Below are 19,722 nucleotides of genomic sequence, written 5' to 3'. Positions count from 1 at the left end.
AATAAGTAAAAACATAGAACAGAGGACCTGATAAAACAGAGTGTATAATAAAAAAGGGAAAAATAGATAAGCAACCGATTTGCTGTAGAAAAGCCTTCCTGTAAAAGTAAGTTTTGAGAATTGATTTAAACAAGGGTACTGAGTTTGTTAACCTAAATTCCTCAGTAGGGAGCTCCATGGCTGCGGGGCTCTAGCATAAAACACATGGTTTCCTTTTGTAGCGAGGTTGGTTGTGGGAACAGAAAGAAGGCACCTACTTGAGGAAAATAGGGAGTGGCTGGGTTCATAGGGTACAAGTTAATCTGTGACATAAGTAGGAGCAACCCTATGTAGGGCTTTACAAGTGATTTGTAAAATTTTAAAATCAATTCTATAACTAACAGGTAGCCAGTGTAGTGTTGCAAGTATTGGCATGATATGGTCTGGTTGCTTAGAATTTGTTAAAAGTCTGGAAGCCAAGTTTTGAACAAGCTGAAGGCGGGAGATGGCCTTTTGGCTGAGCCTCGAATACCGGGAATTACAGTAACCCAGACATGACGAGATGAAAGCATGGATGACTTTTTCAAGGTCCATTTGAGATATCCCAAAGTTGGAGGAAGCATGATTAGACTACCTCCGTGACTTGGATGTCGAAACAAATCACAGAGTCAAAGATCACACCCAAATTACAGGCAGAGTGCTTGACATAGGCAGACAGGTTACCAAGATTATTTTTCAAGTCAGAGATCAGGTTTTGGGGCCGGATAACAGGACCTAAGATTTGGACTCGTTGAGCTGGAGGAAGTTTTTTGACATTCAGGATGTGATATAAGGGAGACAAGCCATAACTTTATAATAACTTTATCATTACCAGTGAGCGGAACATAAAGCTGGACATTGTCCTAATGACAGTGGAAGTTAATATTATGCCTACGGATGATCTCACCCAGTCCAATAGCATTGGACGAAGAATCGACACTTGGGGCACACCACATGAGGGGGGGTCTTTGGATGAGAAGAATTCTTCCATTATAAGAGAGAAAGATCTGTCGGAGAGGTAGGAGCGAAACCAAGCCAGTGCAGTCTCCCTGATACCAACATAGTTTCCAAGGCAATTTATAAGGATATTGTGGGCAACTATGTCAAATGCAGAACTCAAATCAAGCAAAATTAAATTTGAACCAGCCCCAGAATCAGCATGGAGCAGTAAGTCATCAGTAATTTTAATTAGAGCTGTTTCTGTGCTGTGCTCGGCATGGAATTCCTGATCGAAATTTCTCAAAAACATTACTAGTATTCATATGTAAGATCAATTGAGAGGCAAAACACTTTTATAAAATCTTAGATAAAAAGTGTAAGTCTGAGATTGGTCTAAAATTGTTAAAGACAAAAGGATCAAGTGTGGCTTTCATCAGGAGAGGTTGAACTATTGCATGTTTAAAAGGAGAGGGAATAGATCCAGTGGACAGTGAGCAGTTGATAAAAGCGAGAATTTGTGGACCAAATTGTGTTGATTTTTTTATGCATAAAATCAACGCAGTGAGTACTCATTAGCTGGTCATTTTAGAGAAGAGTTGTTTTGAAGGCAAACTACTTGCTATATTTTTTAATATGTTATTTGTTGTGGTTTTTGTAACTTACTACAATTGTGTTATGAATAAAGAAGCTTGTAATTTGTATACAAATGTAAAGAAACCTTCGACGAGTCTGAAAGAGAGCAATACAAGAAATAATATCAATGTAAGAATATATGTAATTCCAATTTCGTTATTCCCCTTTAAATCTAATTGCAATATTCAGAACTTCATTTCCCATGATCCACTTCGGAGGAGCGACCGTAAACAGGAGAAAGCGGAAACAAATGAGGATTTATTAAAACACAAACACATCCCTTGCTGTTGAAGTACTCAGGGAGCAAACTACAGCCATTGACTTCGTCAGCAATAATATTGAAATTGAAAATAAAGAGTGAGTCGAAGTTAGCTGAGGAGCAAACTGCATCAGTCAAGATGGCACTGAAAAGAATACAGAAGGTAAGTTTGACTAGCTGGCTTTGGTTGGCAGCTAATGGTAGCTGCCTGGCCCAATAGAGGCTAACCTCAGAGTTCTTTTCCTCAAAATGTTTATTAACAAAGATTTCAACGTTATCCCCGCATTAAATCAACTTCTGGCGAACTTTGTAACGTTTCTGGAAATACGCTGTATGTTGACACCTCCCAGAACATACGTATCGACAACTTCAAAGTTTCGTGTTAGCTCCCTAACAAATAGCCAAGTTGTTTGGCAGCCTCCATGTCAACCTGTCACTGTTTTCAAAGCAGTCACTCTACGAGGTCTCTATCTTGTCTAAGTAACCGAACACAGTCGTCTTGTACTTGTACGTGTCCTCTTTGCGGTGGACAAGTACTATAATACCAGGAACGTTACTACTTGACAACGCCATTCATTTCTAACTTTTTTTTGTTTTGTTGTTTCTTTCAATCCTACCCCTACTATTTAGTTAGTAATAATAGTAGATAGACACCACGAAAGCGTCAGGTATCTCTCCACTAAACAAACACAAGTCCTCATGTAGTCCAGAATTTGTATGGGAAAGTATGAAATATTCTATTATGATGCAATAACAAACACAAGTAACTCAGCTAACTTGTGTACACTTCATCACAGATTTAACATTGGTATAGCTCCCAGGGAAGTTCTTGAAAGCTCTTCCTCTCCCTCATGCCACTCCTTTCCAACCAGGAAGTACCCTGATGCGGACAGTGGAGGAGAGGTGGACTGAGGGAAAGTGCAGGCCTCTTGGGACAAGTTATTGGTTATTGAAACATCAAGAAGAGCTGTCGGCTAATTGGTGAAGTGGCACTGTGAAAACTGATGCAGGCCAGTATCCCTATGTAGTCAGACTATTTTTACCCACTACACTGAAATCATGGTGCACCCAATACTCTGATGCTGCAGATGTTTATTAATTAATGACTTAACCAATTAACATGAACCTTTAAGTTAACTGTTTTAGTTACATTTACAATCTTACAATACCCTACCGTATTTTCCATATTTTATATTTTATACTTTTCCTATCTTATATTTTGTTTTTTACATATTTAATATTTTTTGGCAATATGACAATGAAATTCATCCAAAAACGGAAATATCTCCTGGTCAGGTATTAGGGCTTTTTTAAATAATGTGTGAATCATTTTGACACCAGCAACATCATCATCAATATCTTACTTTTCTGAACGTGCTACTCAGCCTGTGGAAACCAGTGTTATAATATCTTCTGTGGCCCTGGTGACCCTAACATCCAATGAATGCTTATTGGGGGGGGGTCGTAACTGAACTCAGGGTCCACTTATTACTGCACTGAGGAATACTGTGAGATGTAGTGGAGAGCAACAGACAAAGTTAGCTGACCTTGAATTAAGATCTTTTTTTTTTCCTTGTTGGTATCTGTTATCTGATACATCTTTTGTGGAAAAACACATAAATTACAGTCTTGAGTTTAATGGTTTGTATGAAATATAGGAACAAAACTGTGTATAATCCGCATTAATCACCGTGGCTAAGCTCATTAGAAAAGTAGTGTCACTTAAAGAAACCCAAACTTCATCAATCATCATCAGGTAAAACAGCAGAAAACATCACAGTGGTACCCACAAAGTTTGATTAAAAAGTACAAATAAGTATTACATTCGACTAGTACCTGTTAAGCAGGTTAGTTAACTGCAGTATTTCTGCTGTGCTGAGCAGGAGCTGCAGGACCTGCAGAGAGACCCTCCAGCACAGTGCTCTGCTGGACCAGTGGGGGATGACTGTGAGTACACACAAACATTTCATATCACAATGTCTCACCTGAGTATATTTGAAAGAGGCAGCTTCCTACTGCCTGTGGGCTGTTTGATGGTTATTGTGTGGTTATAGCAAACAATTATAACATGGGTTGTTTCAACCGATTTGCATAAAACCAACAAATAAGGCAATTGTAGGAGTATGCTTTGTCCTAGAAATAGAAACAACAATATGAACAGGATGAATATTTTGTTATTTGCATCAATTTTGATAAGAGGAACAAGCATATTTAGGGGAGTAAGAGGGGTATGAAGATTCCAGTCCAGATTTCAATGCTTTGCCTTAATGGTCAGTTGTGAGCTATTCTTATATCACAACTCATTTTGGAAGTGATAGTGAGAATAGAACTGGGAATACATCAGAGTCCCAGAACTGAATTTATCTGCTAGTATTCCAACACAGCAGTGCTGACAGAGAGGTTCAGTGAGAAAAACCCTGCAGTCAGTTTGATAGGTTACCTTTTAAATAATCCAGACATAGATTGTGACTGGATACAGGACTGGCTGAAGCTGTATGATGAGTGGTAAGACTAGCTTCAACAGTGCCAAACGTTGAGAAAGCTGTGCAGAGGCATGAGCTTCTGTACACAAAGTGTGTTGTGATTAGATGGATGATGACTGATGAACATTGTGTCTGTGATATGAACAGCTTACATTCTTCTGTGTTTCTCTCTCTCTCCCTTAATTGCTTCTAGTGTTTCATTGGCAGGCGACCATAATGGGTCCAGTGAGTATAATGCCATCACTCAAGCCTTTTGGTCCTCTTACACAGACTCCTGCACTTAGTAGCTATATGGACTTAAATTGTTTACCATTGTTTTACATGGACTACTGGTCAAAAGTTCTAGCACACCTCCATTTTTCCAGTTGTTACTGAAATTTACATAGGGTAATGTCTCAGTATTTCTGAAATGAAAGCATAGAAAAAATAAACAATTGGAGATTAAAAATGAGGAATCCTTGAATCTTCTTCTTGAACTAAATTTCTGAATCTACAATTTGGACTCATCCAGCAGCTGAACACACTTATGAAGGTCTTTCCACAACTGAAATCAAATATTGTCCAGGAAGTTTGTCCCAACATTGTTGCAGAAGTTCCCATGAATGTGTTGCACTTGCAGGTTGCTTTGCTTTCACCTTCGGTCCAGTTCATCCCAAACCAGCTCCATGGGGTTTAGGTCTGGAGACTGTGCTGGTCTTCCATCACCATCTGGTTCTGTTCTTCTAATGTTTTGGGTCATTATGTTGCTGTAGGATTAAACCCTGACCAACCAGTCTGTCTTCCTTTGTCCTTTTCCTCACCATTCTGATAGCAATGTACAGTAGTACTTCCTGCAGTACAGTATTGTCCTATTAATGCATCAGAAGGTGTGGTAGCAGTTTGTTCCAACACCGCCTTTGTACAGACCAAGAGTTTGTAAGTCATCAACAAAAGTTGGGGCGACTGTAGGAATTGTTTGCACTAACTTTCATGTACTTCCATCGCAGGAAAGCTGTAAGTTAACCAATTTCTTAATCCCTGAAAAAGGCCTGTTTTTTTTTTTATGGTTTTTTTTTCAGTTTTTGGTGACCTAAACTTTTTTTTACCTTGGACAGTTTACTGCTTACCTTTGTACCATTTAAGGTTATTCACTGGACTTGAATTGCTGAAATTTCAATAAAAAAATGAAAAATGGGGGTGTCCTAAAACATTTGTGCAGTAGGGAGAACTTTTAAGGCCACATCAGGGAGTTGTTTGGACTACCTTTGCATTTCCTTTCAATAGTTTTGCATCCCTTTGTATTACTTTGGCTCAGTGCAGTTACATTGTGTAATACAAAGTGCTACGTAGGATCAAGTAATTCAATTGACTTTGAGATTTGCCTAGTATACTTGCATATTTTAAGCATCATTAGTGAATACCAAACAACTAACACTAACTAACTATCTAACAAACCAGCTTTATGTGGAGGCAAATCTGTTTGGATAGGGCTCCAAAATAGATTCTGTATAAGGGAAACATTGCTGCTGAAGTTCATTCATTGTTGAGAATTTGAAACATATTCTCATAGGAACTTTATCACAAAGTCAGATTAGCAAATTAGCTCAATTTGCAGTATCACATAGCTGGTTTACCTTCAACTGGAGTTGATCACTAAGGTAACTTATGAAGCACAGCTATCCTGTCCTGGAGTAGAGGCATCTCAGACACTCAGGTTAAAACTTGTAACAGACCAGGTATTGATGAGTCAGCTCTGTGGAAAAATTTAGTCATTGTCCCTACAGAATCAAGACATGGTCTAAAAATACTGCATTTACAGCAAAATAACAATATAACAATAATAATAACAAGCACACAGGAACATGTTCACTGACCAGCAGAACCATTTTGCTGTCCATTATGATTTTTAAAAGGTAAATAGCACACTTACCAGAAACAAAAGTCCACTTTGACCTTTTTACAGTGTTTTTTTAACAGTACTTAACCATATAGTTATCAATAATGAAATACATTTATAGTTTAATGTCAAAGGAAAAACATGATTAATACACCCAGGGTCTCCACCTCATCAATTGCTACAAAACAAAAGTTTATTCAGATTATCTAAATCCCTTTATTCGGAGGTAAAACTGAAGGTGAGCACACCTGAAATATCGCTCATAATCTCATTGAACAGGAAAACTGTACACTGCAGTAAGTATAGAAGGTAAAAGTTTGAGTAGGAAGTGGATCTGTAAACTGTGATGGATAATTATACGGGGGCAGTTTGGGAAATAAATTTACCATTCACTTCTTTTTCTTTTACAAATAAGTTTGACTTACCTGCTGGATGGTTTGCAACTTCTATGATCAACTCCCCTTTTGGACCTATTTTTAATGATGTTGCTGCATTCTGAGATCTCATCAATTAAATCTGTGAGTATAGTGTTATCATAGCCAATAGAACAAATGACCTGAACAATAAAAATAAAACCTATTTTATTATTAGCTGTAGTTTTCCATTAATTAACTGAAACTCTTTTATTTTCAACATGATTCACAGCATTTTGGTCTGACAGAACTGATCATGTTAATCAAAGTTTGTTCAGCATTTTCTTGACAGTAACATTTGGTCTCAATTTGCCTGTATACAGGACATTGTTACTTAGGCTTTATCAACTACTAACAGACCACAACATACACTGATTGATCTGTTTGCCCACAAAAGGAAAGGATGCAGGCCTTACCTGAATCTTGGTGGGCTCTGCTGGCTTTCCACAGGTGCTCCAGCGAAATGGTTTTTAGTGAGAAATGTTTTACTGACAGAAATATCTCGCATGTCTTTATGTCAGGGTGATAGTCCTTACCAAGGAGGAGTTTTTTTCCTCACAATCCATTTCCCCACTGACTACCCATTCAAGCCACCTAAGGTAAGAGCTGATGTGGTTACTCAAAGCTTTGTCCTGTTATACTGTGGAATTTATAATGGTGCTTTTGCAGTCACAAAACCTTCTGGTCCTGAAAACCTCTCACATTCCAAAATTATGTAAGGGATAATACCCAACAAGTTGTAAGTTCCACGACTGTAAAGATGCTTTCAATAACCAATTCCTCTATTCCTTTATTTTGCTTGATGAAATTATACTGGGTGGATAATGGATAGTAACAGCCTGTGGTGTAAAGGCTCGTAGGATCGGAGGTAGCTGTCTGAAAGCACTTTAATAGATGACACGGAGGCCAAGAACAAGCGCAAGGTGGCTTTCCTCTGGAATCCCTTACAACATCAATAATTTAAACTTATACAAGTCTTTAAATCCTTGCAATTTGAGTAATATATATTAAAAAAGCTATGTCTCACACATAGCTTTTTCTATACTGATGAAAACCTTCTCAAATTAAAGCTGAGCAGTTTAAAGTAGTATCCACTATTTTGTTTGAAATGGAAAGCACAGAAAACCGACGAGCACTAGTAGAGTGACTGGAAGTGTATCTTCTCTGGTTAGACAGACCCGTGTGAATAAAATGTGGGGTTTTTTTGTTTTTGTTTTTTTACAGGTAGCATTTACAACAAAGATTTATCACCCAAATATTAACAGCAATGGCAGTATCTGTTTGGACATTCTACGGTCACAGTGGTCTCCAGCACTAACAGTGTCTAAAGGTAGTTAAAGTCTCCTGTTGCTATCAGTGTATCAAATGCAACAATAACACAACAACACAACATCTCTATGCCATTGATTCTATTTTGATCCGATGGCAGTTTTGAATGTTATCTGTATTTTAAGAAGCAAAATTCTTTGAATACACCCAATGTTGGCTCCAAAGTCACATTTGAACTAATCTTTGGAGTGTACATAATATATTATATTTTAGAGGTTCTTTATACAATAATCTGTCAGATTACAGTATTGTTAAAGAAACTGCTGTGGCTTTTTCCAGCAGTGTGAAGGCACTTAGGTAATACACTGGAATCTATATTCACCTACATATTTTGAGTTTCATTCCAAAATGTCAAACCATGTAAAAGTTTTGGGAATTTTCTTCATATGGATTTATTTAGCAGTTTATGTACCATAGTTAGTGTATGTATTAAACTTTTCAAATATACAGATCTGTGTTATTAAGTCTGTGTAAAGCTCTTCTCTGTGTTTTTATGACATTATTATGTGGACCAGGCAGTGGTAGTAATTCCTTGATTCTTGTGGAGTTCATACATTCATAAGAAAATGATTAACCCCGGTACATAGTTTGATGTAATATATACACAACAAGCCAATTAAAACATTAAAACCAGTTACTGGTTTTAACATCAGGTGACAAAAATGTCACATTGACTCAGCATTTGGTGATGTCAATGGGTTCCAGACTTGATTTTCATCCAGGTATTAAAAATTTATATGTATGTATGTATGTATATGTATGTATGTATGTGTGTGTATACATGTATGTATATGTATGTATATATATTTATATGTTTAACGCACACACACAAACACATATATATATATATAGATATAGATATATATACATATATATATATAGATATATAGATATATATATATAGAGAGAGAGATATAGATATAGAGAGGTGTTTCTGTTTTAGCCTACTCCCATTGATGTGAATGGGGTGGAAAAATAATAGAAATGCCGACTACCAAAGATTGCAGCCTCCAAAATGATTATGACAATGACAGTTGAAATTGTACCTCTTTAACACAGTTTCCACAAAAACTGGACATTAGAACCCTCATGAAGGGAGGATTTATTGCATGACTGTTGTATAACAGCAAAAGTTGACTGCATTAGCTTCAGCTAGATGTTCACATGTATGTACATGCACATACATATGTATACAGCTATATGTATGTATGAATATAGGTGTGGTTTTTTTTAAGTCTTTTATATGTTTTTTTTATATTCTATACTCATTTCTTTTCTTAATGTAATTTATGATTTATGTAAAGCACTTTAAATTGCCTTGCTGTTGAAAGGTGCTATACAAGTAAATTTGCCCTGCATAAACAGCCTTTATCGACACATTAACTAATGTGATCTTTTTCATTCCGCTTCATTCCAGTATTATTGTCCATATGTTCATTGCTTTGTGATCCAAACCCAGATGATCCCTTAGTTCCAGACATAGCGCACATCTACAAGAATGACAAAGACAAGTAAGTGTACACACAGCCTTAGGTGATACTTCAGTATCCACTAATGTCAGTATTAACATCAGAGGCCTCTCTTCTTTTCTCTCCTCAGATACAACAAACTAGCAAAAGAATGGACCCAAAAGTATGCCATGTAAAGAAAAAAACATCAAAGATAAAAAAAAATAAATAAAAAAAAACATGTTGAAATTTTTTCTTTTTCCGTCCTTTTTTAAAGTCACAACACACTGTAAATTATAGTACGGAATCATTAAGTAACACTTGGGAACTTCCATCAAACTGTAATGTCATTGTTATTAATCTGATACCATGACATATACATTATTTGTTTCTGAAAGGAAGCAGAGGGTTTTACTTGGAGCAAATGAGAAAGATTGTCCGTTTAATCAATATCTTAACATGGATATCTTGACATTTTATAGTTTGGCATGTTGTTTTTGCATCAAGGACATTTTATTTATAAAACACAAATTTATTACAAACTGCTTTACAGCATTCTTAATTTTTAAGTAAAACTAGTGAATTGTAGGACACAAATCCCATCATATGCCGTTCAGCAACAAGAGAGGAGCTGAATAATAGAGCAGTAGGATAACGTGCTTATTATACAAGCTGCTCCATAACTGGAAAATCACAACTTCACTCTCTGCTGAGTTCATGAACAGCCGGCAAGAAACATACTGAACCATGGGAATGTTGAAGTGTGAATACCAAATATGTAAGCTTCAGTTTCTGACATCTCTGTAAAACAAAAGAATGCTGACATCAAAATATCACCTTTAACATTCATGTAATGGGTGATGGAGGTTCTTGTTGGGTTGTTTTGCATCTTGTTGCAGATGAAGTTGAATAAAAGAATGTATTGTTGCAGTTCCCCTGAAAATGGGAGCAATTACAAGTCATGTATTACCGTGTTCTACATCTGTTATTATTATTATTATTATTATTATTATCATTATTATTATTAAATGTATAGTATTAAAATCCTCTGGAACTATATAATTGTTATTATTATTGTTTTCAATTGAAATTAGAGTCATCACAATGTAAATGTGTCATTAAAATAATGTACTCTTTTCCCCTGGGAATAGCTGTGATGTCGGGTTTTTGGTTGGATTTACACAGGCACAAAGATTAGATTTTTAACCCAATGAAACCTGTACCTAATGGTGGAATATGTTCTTCTGTATGATCTCCAGTCTGTCTGTATATCTATCTATGCTATAGAGAGGGTAAACATCTAATTTTCTGCTCTTGTGTAAAAAGTCTATCACTTGTGTCTTTTAGGCCTGTGTGGCACCTTTTGTACTGAATTAAAGAATGGTACGTTTTTTTAACATGACTTTATGGTCTAGCTCAGTTTTTATCACAGTGCTTAATGTTGATTTGTGGAGGGCAGTTTGTATCTCTATGTGATCTTGTTCTGTTGACATGGTTGACTAATGTAGTGATTATATTGTTTGGTATTAATGTGGTCTAATTCATTTGTAATTACCACTTAGATCATGGTAGCTAGCATTAACTGGTACATACTCATAAATGCTAAGGAAAACAAATATAGTAAACAATACTCATCACCAAAAGAAACAAAGAGCTATAACCTTTATACAGGGATGGGGAGGGTCATAAGTATGCAGCATATGAGCAAACGTAAAGTTTTAAAACTAGATTTGGACATGGTCTCAACCTTAAGGCACTTGTCATGTCAGTTGATATCGTAGTTTAATAGTGGATGTTCTGACACAAAACTTCAGTTAAATTAGCACATATCACTTAAGTCTGGGAGTTTTGGGGCCCTGGGACAGTTGTGTGCTTTGCCTGGTTGGCAATCTTTAGGCAAAGCCTTGAAAGCCTGAAAAACACAGAGAATAAGAATCCGTGAGCATGTATGAGTGTGTTGGCCCCGTGAGAACAGATAAGATGTGTAGACTAGGTTGACAGAGCAGACAGCAAAATGAACACAAAATGTGGCTGAAAAAATACACTTAAACACATTACTACCCACATACAGCTGCAAACCACAGTGAATACAGACTGTGTATTTACAGTTTATATTACAGTCTTTTCAATAATCCCTCAGGAATGAATTCAATTCTGTTAGTGTATTTGTCATCAGTTTCTTCTCATTTACTTTTCTGTTTGCTAACAAGTGGTGATACAAATGTTTTTGTATAACAAATCAGTCTGACTAATATAAGTTTTATTCATACTTGTGGCATACATACACTATAATGTCCTACAAAGGCAGAGTGCAGTCAGTACAGAGGCAATGAAACATACAAAGGTTTAAAGTGTACAGTCTGGGTGGCAGACTTAAAGAGACAGAAAAGTTTTAATGCTTTCATTTCAAGTCTTTTTATGGTTACTTTACAAAAATGACTGCCATATAACCCTTACAATACTTAAAACTGTAGATGCATAAAAATGTTAAGACTACACTCCTGGGTTCCGCCTCCTCTGCTTCCTTTTACAGTTTCATCACCAAAGTGTTTAAAGGAAAATCTGCGAAGTTTCACGGTACCACTTAGTAGAAAACAGCAAGAACCACGACAACGCGTATTTGCTGCTTCTGCACGACCAACAACTGTGCTATGAACTAGCCAGTATCTTTATGTATCTGCAATTATGTCAATGTTAAAGTGGTCCAAGCCCCTGTTGTTCGCAGGTCTCACTGCAAACAATGCATCCGCTCTCGTGTAAGAATAAAGTCTCTGTGCTCCGCAAGAAAAGCTGCTAGAAAAATCAATATAAAGCTTTAAGTTTAAAGTTTCTCCCCCTTCAAAATACGGAATTGTCACGTTCTGCTTCTTGATAAAGATTAGACGAGACGAACGGGACCGAAGCGGAAACGGAAGTAGACATTGTCACCTTTTTCCCACAATGCACCAGGAGAGACTTAGGGCGCCTTTAGCTGTTCCTGCATGTCAACAAGGAGGAGGAGGAGGAGGAGGGAGGAGACTCAGCTTCAATTTAAACATCTATTGCATGAACATTCTAACACACTGGCTTTGTGGGACAATACGTTTTTCTTTCATTACTCTACTTAACGGCCTGTTACGTTAATTATTGTCGACATGGCTCCGTTCAGCTTATTAACAGCAAGTGTTAGCCTGCTGGCTAAGTCCTTCAGTGTCTTGTCCTGCACAAGCACTCTGGCAAGGTAGCTAACGTACAGTTGCTTTCTGTATCAGCTAGCTGAAGTTGTAGCAGGGCTAGGTTAGCCAGCTAGCTTTAGCTTTCTCCCTTGGCGTTCCGCATAGGGCAGGTTAGCACAAATTTTTATTTTTGGAAACGAGAGAAAATAATGGACAATAAAAAGATGAGTGAACGAGAGTATGATCCCAAGTCAACTGTTATTGAGAAACTAGTCAGTCAGTTACAGACACGTTTTGATGCGTTCATTTTAAATATGTCCTGTTATATATGTCCTATTAAAGTGCTTTGAACGGTTGGAGCCTTTAGGGCGTTAATATCTAACAAGAAATATAGGGTTATTGTGTGTTAATAAGAAAGATGTCGTTTTGAACCATATTCAATGTGGACTTTTTACAGTGTAAGTAAAGCAGATGTGATTAGGGCCAGTTATGGCCAGGAATATAAAATTCCTTTACCACGTGCAGGAGTTTTTAGCCTTTTGCAGTTTAATGCTGTCTGTTTTTTTCTCACAGAGCCTTACTGAAGGCCATAGCATACAGATGATCCAGTAGGCGGTACTTTATGTGAACAAAACCAGAACACATTTCCACAGTGGATTTTAGAGCAAAATGATTGTATGAGCAAGAGGAAAACTGATTCTTGAATTCAAACTTTTATCAAAAGAAATGCTGCTTTGGTGTGTGGGACATATGCTGAATACATTAGTTTAAAAAAAAGATGTTTGTAATAGTGTTTTATGTTGCTTTGAGGAGACACCATTCAATTGCCATATTTGTGAATGGAGTTTCACAAGGTTGTACTCTGCATAGTATCGTATTTATGCGTATGTGTACACATGCATTCTCTAGATGCACCAGCGTCCTCCCCACCGCATACGTCAGCCCAGTGAAATGTCTGACGTCTCAGGCCAGCGGCCCTCCAAAGAGACCTCTGAATGGATACATGAGATATGTCCTGCAACAGCAGCCAATCATAACCAGACAAAACCCAGGTATATCTGCAACGCTTGATACTTGTAGAAGGCAGATTGAGTTATTGATTTCATACACTCACTGCACTAATAGGGCAATAACAGCTTGTAGTACTTAGCGGTAAGCAGTGTGAAGGAAGCATATTAAAATCACATTGAAGTGTAATTTTTTTTTTCAATCCTAAATTAAGGACTCATATAATTTTGTTGTTAATTATCATCTTGTAATTTTTGTCTTTAGAAATCAAATCAGTGGATATCATCAGGAAGATTGCCCAGCAGTGGAGAACGATGAGCCCAGAAGAGAAACAGGTACTTCCCTTACTTGTTGGAAAGTATAAACTGTACACTATGCTTTTAGTCTGTCCTAACATTAGTATTGCCCGAAGTGCATGCATTGTAGGCTAAGGCAACGATAGCACGTGGCAAATAATCTCTGTGATACTGAATAAGTGTAAAACACATACACAACATCTTCTGTTTTCATACAGTCTCTCAACATACAAGTTTTGTCATGCTGTCGTTGTGTCCAAAGTTTTTTTTTTTTTTCTCTCTCCTGTAGCCATTTGAGGAGGCCTCTCTGCGGGCCAGGCAGCAGTTTAAGGTGGAACTCCAGCACTACCAGGCTCAGCTGACCCCCGCACAGGTGCAGCAACAAGCCCTGGAGAAGAGGCAGAGGATGGCCAAGAGGAAGGCCATCCGCAAGAAAAGGGTAAGATAGATAGATAGTAGAAAGTGAACAGGTAAAGGCCAGGGTGCTCAGTTGTCAAGAGCCTCAAGCTATATTTTCATTTTCATTTCATTCCTCTTAGAAACACATCTTGATATCCAAGTTATCTAGAAGTTTGACTTTGCTGACATTATCTTGTCCTTTTGACCCCCGTCAGCAATCTGAGTGCTAAACCCTGTTTACATCAGCATTGTTGAACAATTACTGGGTTATCCCTTTGTGTGATCCAGGAGTTAACCAACCTGGGGAAGCCCAAACGTCCTCGTTCTCCATTCAACATCTTCATGTCAGAGCACTTTGAGGAGGCCAGAGGAACCACCACACAGGTAAGTAGCCACGATTTTTCCACTTCAGATGGTATGGAATAATCACTGTAGTAGATGCATCGTTTACAAGGAAAAACTACTCTGTCAGAGGAGGAGCCCCCGCTCCCGACACAGAGGAGAATCATTGTACAGAGTAATGGCAGCTGGCAGCAATGACTTCCTGTGGTGTTCCTTGTCACAGCGGAGCTCAACAAGTACAGAAAGTGCTCTGCTGTTTGAAGAGCAGGTGGTGGAGTGGATGCCAAATGTTCCCCGTGATGTTCAGAAGTTTGTCCAGCACCCTCCTCTCCACAACCAACTCCAAGGGCTCCTGAGAAGCACAGAGCCAGCCTTCCGGATCAGTTTGTTCAGTTTGCTAGTGTCCCTGGCTCTGATGCTGTTGTCCCGGCAGACTGCAGCAAAGCAAAACTGGCCTCAACAGACTGGTAAAGGACATTGAAGGGCCTAAGCTTCCTCAAGAAGTAGAGACTGCTCTGTCCCTACCTGTAGACAGCCTCTGTGTTGCATTTCTAGTCAAGTCTGTTGACAAAGTGGACTCCAAGGTGTTTGTATCCCTCCACAACCTCCACCTCCTCTCAAAGAACGGAAGTGGTGTTTAACATGGTCCTGGTCCAGTTGATGGTTAACATGACATGGAACTGGGATTCATATGATTATGTGCTTGTATTGCAAAAGAGAATTTCCATGGCTTTGCACAACAGTTAGTGATATAATGTTGCTGCTGATTTTCATTCAGGCAAAAATGAAGTCACTGTTGGAAGACTGGAGGAATCTGTTCAGCCATCAGAAACAGGTTGGCCACACAGGCATTACATATCCTTTATTCTCGTAGTTGTAAAGCTTTCATTCAGATGTTCTGTGTTTGTTCCACATCTCAGGTCTATACGCAGCTAGCCGAGGATGACAAAATTCGCTATAAGAATGAGATGAAGTCATGGGAGGACCATATGGTGGAGATTGGACGAGAAGACGTGATCCGAGAGCAGACCCTGTCTGCCAAGAAAAAACCTGCTGCTCAAACTCCAGCAGCGAAGAGAGGAACCAAGAAAGCTAAAGCTAAAGTGAAGGTGGCCACTACCATAGGAAAGTCCCAGATGACCAGGAAGACAACGAAAAGTAGCTCAGCAAAAACTGTCCGGACAACCAAGACATAAGATATCTGTATCTACTGAGTCTGGGGGAAAGAAGAGTGTTCATGACAAGTTACCAGTCGTCATTAATGTTTCTTAGGTTCAACAGGGAAAACTTTTAACAGCAGACAGCTTAATAGAATTTCACAACACCACAGTAATGCCTCTGTTCAGTGACAGTGACACATAGAAGGAAAATTCTGAAAGCAGGAGTTTTACCAGGTACAATGTGCTGTTCTTCTCATCCACTCTACAAATACACATCCTGGCATTGAGTGGTTGAATGATGTAGAGTGGGACTGTTTCAGACTTAAAAAGTGAGTTACTTGATGAAATGTAATGGTTTTGAAAATCTAAGACATGTGAGTGAGGTATTAAAGCTATTATAGGAGGCACAGGCACTGTTTTCTGTCTGCAATGTTTAAAAGTTTCCATAGCCCTGATTGTAACCACAGTAAACCTGAAGGAAATATAAAGGTTACTGTTGCCATCCGAAGAACAACCACAGTTTTCTAGTTTTAGTGTGTCATACAGAGTGTTAATATTAAGAGCAGGTCTGGTGTGAGTCTACATTTTTCTTGTCAACAAATCCTCAAAAAATCCAAAATAGTGCGTTAGTCTGTCTCTCAATATTTCCTGACTTCTCTGCTGTCTGTCTGTCTCAGCTCCAAGCCCATTGGTTCCTACCGAAGATGGAATGTTTAAAAAGACATCACAAACATAGTTTCACTGTTGAAAAAGGTTCAGTAAATTCCCTCAAACATCTGGTTGCTGTAGTTTTTACCAAAGAGATAAAAATGGATTAATCCCCATTTGGTGCTCTAGTCAGTATTTCCAGCAGTGGGACAGTGTGTGTAGGACTGAGTCAAAATAAACTATGATGAAGGAACATGTCACCCAGTGCAACATTGTGGTTCACTCGTGTTTTAAATTCTTTTCGGAAACAATAGAGTTTTATGACACAAATGACTACAGACAGCATAGGGATGTCAGAAAGTGTTGAGAGATGGACTGAACCGTTGATAGTTATGGGATTTGTTGACTGTAAGAAAATTTGAGAATGACAGCAGCCTTATCCTCTACTGAGTACGTCACCTGTGGAAGTGTGGGCGCCACAGCGCAGCTTGTTAGCCCGTTCTTAGTAACTTGCTACTGTAAGAAAAGTGCTATTGATTCCAAATTAACAGACAGTACCACAGTTCCCATGAATCCAAGCTGACTGAATTTTTTGTATCATCACTGTTATTAGTGTAGCATAAGTTTGTACAGTCGCAACCTAGAAACTATGAAATCCTGCTATTTGTAACATTATCAACTGACATTTTGGTTTTCAAACACAAAAAGTTCTGAATTATGCATTGTTCCAGACGAGCTTTACGTGAGATGTTTTTTTGGGGGGGTGGGCGGGGTTTCTGTTAACAGCTGTGAAAACCTGTTATGGTTGATAATAAAATTAGTTTTTTTTTCCACAGCAGTTTTCTCCAAGTAATTATGTTTAGCTGGTATAAAGGAACGTTCCCCCATCAGATATCAAGTGAAAATTACTGGTTTGTCCTGATCATACTGCATGATGTCATGAGCGGCTCAGTTATGTCAAAAAAACATCCTCCTTCATATTTAAAGAAATTCCAACAATGTCCATTAATGATGCTGAAATCCAGATTCTCTCTGGTCTTCTGTTAATGATGTAGAACATACTTTCAGTAGTGACAGTTCCTTTTGCTTGTATTTAGTGCTACCGTATTCAGACAGAATTAACTACATTTTTTCTTGTGTAATTACTGAATAAACATTTACATACTTTCAAAATAATGACCTTTTATATTCCCTAAAAAAATTGCACATGAAAGCAACAATACTAAGAGGAATACAATGTACAAATTGCAACAGAGGGTGAATTCTATGTACTGCATAACCCTTGAATTCCCATTATTCTTATATCAATATACAGTACATTTCCGATACAGTGAATGGTAAGCGAAATGTCATAAAATAGTCAGACTGATGTTCAGATCAGTGATTTGCATTCCATTGTTCAGACTTAAAGAGGCCAAAAAAACCTTTAATAACTAATTTTGTTTTTAATTACAGCTTGTTCAATAACAAATTTGGAGTACATTCATTTGTTGAATGATGAGATCATATCACAATATGATTTTGTAGAAATTCCATAAACAGTATTATTGAATTATTTCCCTGCATTATTTCTGATATCACAGAATCAATACTTTCAGTTCACCATGCAAGAGTCATAAGAATCCAGCATTTTAATGTTGTGTACTTTGGTTATCCAAGTTTAACATGAACAAGCTCATTTAGGTTGTAACATAAGTGCAGCATTTTTACAAGAGTAATCAACACCAAGCTGAAATGTCTTCATAAACCTCTTCTGGGTGAATGTTCAAATCTGTTGCACCGGGAGCACTGACAAACCCTGAGTACACTTACCAGATACTAATCAGTCGCAACCCAACTGATCGAGGCAGACAGCCACCCACCCAGAGTCCGGTTCTGGCAGGGTTTTCTTCCTGTTAAAAGGGCGTCTCTCCTCTCCACTGTTGCCAAGTGCTTGCTCGTTGTGGAACTGTTGGGTTTCCTTTCTATAATATTGTAAAATCTTGATATGACTCTGTAAAGTGCCTTAAGATCATATTTGTTATGGCCTGGCGCTATATACTGTAAATAAAACTGAATTGAACAATTACATAGTTTATTTGCATAGCATTTCTAAAACCAATGTAAAAAGTGCTTTACACATAATAAAAACAAAGATTCAGAAATTAAATGAAGGCAGAAAACCAGTAAAAGACATTAAAAATCTACAATGTAATGCGTATAAATAATAAGATATCAGTATAAAACACATCAAAAGTTATTGGTAGTATACAAAAATTTGTTTGAAGTGATGTAAATCAAGACATAGTGAGCCCTCTAGTTTTAAACCGGACACAGACAGCAGGTCTGTGTCTGAGGTCCTACACACAGGATGGAAATGTGATGTTGAGCCATAAATAGCCTTAAAAGCAGTCTTTATACACAAACCTACTGTTGCAGGCTGTTTATTAGGATCGCATGCTGTACTGTATCAAAAGCTGAACTACAGCCTAGTCAAATAAAAATAGAGCTGTATCTCCCCGTGCATTTGTATTCATTAAGGGGTCATTCTAGACTCTAAAAAGGTTTCTGTACTATAATATTTTTGAATTTTCAGGTGTTAATTATTTGAAAGGGATTCAAGAAAGTGCAATGAAAATGTTTTGGCAGTGAATGGAAGTTTGGAATATGGTCTGTAGTTAATATAAAAACTTCTATAACATTGTTTTACATGACAACTTCAACATCTGGATTCAAAGCTGCTATTAAGACGCTCTATGAGGCTGATTTGTAAAAGAGTCTGAGAAAACATGAAACACTAAATGATGTTGTGATATCAAAAACCAAGCTGACAAAACATCTCATATAAGTACTGAAAATACTACATCTAAATTTCCTGAATACTGCACATTACAAATTCCAAATGAATCTTTTACATTAGTGCACTAACAGTGGTTGAGTGGTACATTTACTTTGCACCTTTCAATCTATAGAATCCACTCATGGAATTACACACATGGTGAGAGACAAGTCTCCAATTGTCTTCATACTTGTGCCACATTACTTCACACACTCCAGGTGTCACCCCTTTAAAACTGAAGACAGATATGTCATTCATTACAAAAATGAAAGGAACAGGTGAATTAATAAAGAACCACAGTTATATCATTGTCAGTCTGTTGCATTCAGATGTTCTGTCTAAAATGTAAGTTATCAAAGCATCTAAAAGTTTAAAATACAGTCACTCAGTGGTTTTGTTGGATGAAAGTCTGGAACCTCAGTCACATGATAACAGGTGGTTGTATATAGGGGAAGATGATAACCCCATGTCACTGTTCACTTTGATCTTTCTCAGGTT

At 37.7% G+C, this 19,722-nt stretch overlaps 2 protein-coding genes across 5 annotated transcripts; both read left to right on the top strand.

Moving 5' to 3' along the window:
- The first annotated feature begins 1,802 nt into the window (after positions 1 to 1,802).
- ube2d1b (ubiquitin-conjugating enzyme E2D 1b) lies at positions 1,803 to 10,800 on the top strand. Of its 4 annotated transcripts, XM_040135475.1 has the most exons (8): positions 1,803 to 2,012; positions 2,722 to 2,859; positions 3,733 to 3,796; positions 4,526 to 4,557; positions 7,143 to 7,220; positions 7,846 to 7,951; positions 9,368 to 9,461; positions 9,550 to 10,800. In XM_040135475.1, exons 2-8 carry the CDS (start codon positions 2,854 to 2,856, stop codon positions 9,593 to 9,595), a joined length of 426 nt encoding a protein of 141 aa, XP_039991409.1. In that variant the 5' UTR covers positions 1,803 to 2,012; positions 2,722 to 2,853; the 3' UTR covers positions 9,596 to 10,800. The 4 variants fall into 4 exon arrangements, with proteins under 4 accessions (XP_039991409.1, XP_039991408.1, XP_039991410.1 ...); XM_040135474.1 differs by lacking the exon at positions 2,722 to 2,859; XM_040135477.1 differs by lacking the exons at positions 1,803 to 2,012; positions 2,722 to 2,859 and adding an exon at positions 6,624 to 6,726.
- Positions 10,801 to 12,337: 1,537 nt separating this feature from the next.
- On the top strand, positions 12,338 to 16,167 carry tfam (transcription factor A, mitochondrial). The gene is made up of 7 exons (XM_040135286.1): positions 12,338 to 12,618; positions 13,463 to 13,605; positions 13,826 to 13,896; positions 14,147 to 14,296; positions 14,545 to 14,640; positions 15,377 to 15,433; positions 15,519 to 16,167. Exons 1-7 carry the CDS (start codon positions 12,533 to 12,535, stop codon positions 15,792 to 15,794), a joined length of 879 nt encoding a protein of 292 aa, XP_039991220.1. The 5' UTR covers positions 12,338 to 12,532; the 3' UTR covers positions 15,795 to 16,167.
- The last annotated feature ends 3,555 nt before the right edge of the window (positions 16,168 to 19,722 follow it).

This window comes from Xiphias gladius, chromosome 9 (genome assembly GCF_016859285.1).
Source record: "Xiphias gladius isolate SHS-SW01 ecotype Sanya breed wild chromosome 9, ASM1685928v1, whole genome shotgun sequence".
Lineage (NCBI taxonomy): Eukaryota > Metazoa > Chordata > Actinopteri > Istiophoriformes > Xiphiidae > Xiphias > Xiphias gladius.
This window is presented reverse-complemented; position numbering and strand designations above follow the sequence as displayed.

Excerpts from the sequence above, each read along its gene's own strand:
- ube2d1b (XM_040135474.1), top strand. The coding sequence starts at position 1,989 with ATGGCACTGAAAAGAATACAGAAG. Across the intron at positions 2,013-3,732 it reads CACTGAAAAGAATACAGAAG|GAGCTGCAGGACCTGCAGAG; the intron begins GTAAGTTTGACT and ends TGTGCTGAGCAG. Across the intron at positions 9,462-9,549 it reads TACAAGAATGACAAAGACAA|ATACAACAAACTAGCAAAAG; the intron begins GTAAGTGTACAC and ends TTCTCTCCTCAG.
- tfam (XM_040135286.1), top strand. The coding sequence starts at position 12,533 with ATGGCTCCGTTCAGCTTATTAACAGCAAGTGTTAGCCTGCTGGCTAAG. Across the intron at positions 13,606-13,825 it reads CATAACCAGACAAAACCCAG|AAATCAAATCAGTGGATATC; the intron begins GTATATCTGCAA and ends TTTTGTCTTTAG. Across the intron at positions 14,297-14,544 it reads AGGCCATCCGCAAGAAAAGG|GAGTTAACCAACCTGGGGAA; the intron begins GTAAGATAGATA and ends TGTGTGATCCAG.